This window comes from Manis javanica, chromosome 11 (genome assembly GCF_040802235.1).
Source record: "Manis javanica isolate MJ-LG chromosome 11, MJ_LKY, whole genome shotgun sequence".
Lineage (NCBI taxonomy): Eukaryota > Metazoa > Chordata > Mammalia > Pholidota > Manidae > Manis > Manis javanica.
The window spans coordinates 3,043,526-3,046,173 of NC_133166.1; the positions used below are offsets into that span (position 1 = coordinate 3,043,526).

General features: G+C 37.0%; 1 protein-coding gene across 1 annotated transcript; it reads left to right on the forward strand.

Annotated features, from left to right (window-relative positions):
- The first annotated feature begins 1,325 nt into the window (after positions 1 to 1,325).
- LOC140844151 (olfactory receptor 5T1-like) lies at positions 1,326 to 2,294 on the forward strand. The gene has a single exon (XM_073215630.1). It carries the CDS (start codon positions 1,326 to 1,328, stop codon positions 2,292 to 2,294), a length of 969 nt encoding a protein of 322 aa, XP_073071731.1.
- The last annotated feature ends 354 nt before the right edge of the window (positions 2,295 to 2,648 follow it).

Sequence of the window (2,648 nt, forward strand, 5' to 3'; positions counted from 1 at the left end):
TGTCCAGCAGGAGTTTCACTTCTTTCCAATACTTTTTCATTGTGACATCCTGAAGGAAAACAGAGGTCAACGTGTCAAAATCTGCTCCCTAAATATGATGGATCCAGTAGTTAGTTGCATGTTAGTCACTGAAATTTAAGTCCAAATATAAATGACTCAAACTTTTTTTCCCTTAAGTCATATATTTTCTTTTCCTCATACTCCACCAAATAAGGAAAAGTAAGATGACATCAAGGAAAAATAAATAAATTTATTTGTGTGTGTGTGTGTGGCAAACAGTGATCTTATCCTTTTATCAAAATCTTCTAAGGGCAGTTTTATTATCTTTGATCATGTGACATTAACATCACAGTTATTTAAGAAACTCCAAAAGTAAGTATAATATACTAGAAGAACACCCATGGAGACCTTTTGGCTGAAATGCATCTCAAAAATAGTTCTAAGGACATTGCAGGGATAATAAGCACACGTGAAATGAGAAACATCTCACATTGCTATTAAGATAAAATTTGAAAAACATTAACAGTACTATAGGCTGCAAAGGACTCATTTAACAACTTAATGATATGTATTTTAAGAAAAAAAAAAGAAAAGTAAAGGAAATTGTATCTTTTTTGTTTGTTAACAAGGTGCATATGTCTCCAGAATATTGCCTGCTCTTCTGTTAATCACTCTGGAATGGAAACAAATGGAACAGGGTAATTGTCAGAAAAAAAAGAATATAGCATGGTTTTGTTGGAAAAAGTGCCTCTCTACAGTAAGTTGAAATGTAAGTCTCACTCGCCTCATTTTCTGCTCATATGGAAGTATTTTAAAATTCGATCATTTTCATAACTCTTTTCTCATTGAAATTTAGTCCCATCTTTTAATGTGAGTGTGCTTATTCCCCTCTTAACAGTTGTGAACAGTATGAAAGGCCATTTCACGCATGCCGTAGCAACTCCAGAGCTAGTAGTCAGCTGTGTACTTTCCATATAATATTTTAAGATTGAATGATTCCTGTGTTCACTCATGTTTGTGAATTTTAAGATTATATAATATAAAAACCAGATGGTAAGGAATTTAACAGGAAAGAAATTGGAAAATAAGCCACTTAAATTGATATTTATAATATGACAAATGTAGTCTATGCCAGAACAAAATTATTTCTTCGTTTTAGTTTAACCGCAAAATGCATCCTCTCTGCTCCAGCAGCTTCCATGTCGCCCGTCCCATCGCTCTCCAGGAAATCATTCTACCCGACTAAGAAGCAAACATTAGGATGTAAGTGGAAGGATTCTGTTTTCGTAAGAAACTGCCTTTAGAACTTGTAATTACAAACTCAAATGTTAGGGTTTCCATTGGATTTAGACTTATACAGATTTCAGATGAAAAATGTGACTGAAGTCACCACATTTATACTGATGGGCTTCACAGATGATTTTGAGATCAACGTCTTCCTATTTTTGCTATTTCTAGCAATCTATCTTTTTACTCTGGCCGGAAATTTGGGACTGGTTTTCTTAGTCATTGGGGATTCCCGGCTCCATAACCCGATGTACTATTTCCTGAGTGTGTTATCATTCCTGGACGCCTGCTATTCTTCAGTTGTCACTCCAAAAATGTTGGTCAGTTTCCTAGCAGAGAATAAAGCCATTTCATTCCTTGGATGTGCAGCCCAGATGCTTCTCTTTGTTAGTTTTGGAACCACAGAGTGCTTTCTGTTGGCGGCAATGGCATATGATCGCTACGTAGCAATCTACAACCCTCTCCTGTATTCAGCGAGCATGTCACCCAGAGTCTACATTTCCCTTATCATTGCTTCTTATGTTGGGGGAATCCTGCACGCTTCTGTACACACCGTGGCCACATTTAGCCTCTCCTTCTGTGCATCCAATGAGATCAGCCATGTCTTCTGTGACATCCCTCCTCTCCTCGCTCTTTCTTGCTCAGACACTCACACAAACCAGCTTCTACTCTTCTACTTTGTGGGCGCCATTGAGATCGTCACTATCATGATTGTGTTGATCTCCTATGGCTTCATTCTGTTGGCCATCCTGAGGATTCATTCCACTAATGGGAGGAGAAAAGTCTTTTCTACGTGTGGCTCTCACCTGACTGGAGTGACAATTTATCATAGCACAATCCTCTTCATATATATGAGACCAAGTTCCAGCTATGCTTCAGACCATGACATGATAGTGTCGACATTTTACACCATTGTGATTCCCATGCTAAATCCCATCATCTATAGTTTAAGGAACAAAGATGTGAAAGAGGCTATGAAAAAATTATTGGGAAGAAACTGGCTATAAGTAAAGTGTATTTTTAGCATTGAATAAAACTGCAAAGAATGTTGCATGTCAGTCCATATCTCTATGCTCAGGAACTAGAGAAAAAGTGTATTGATTTCATTGAATAGTGTTTGTGTATTCTGAACTATTTGCAGATGTGGCATTAATCAGCCCTCCAATGCAGCAGTTTAAAACACATCTCACCTACATGTTGATTACTGTATTCAAACTGATCCATATTAAATATTCATTGATATAACATATATTGCTGTTGTTAGTCATTGCATAATTGATTTTAACTCACTATTATTAGTGCTCACCTCCTCAGGGTTCTATAGATTGCTGTACCCTCACATTGCTTACAGTGCCTTCAGC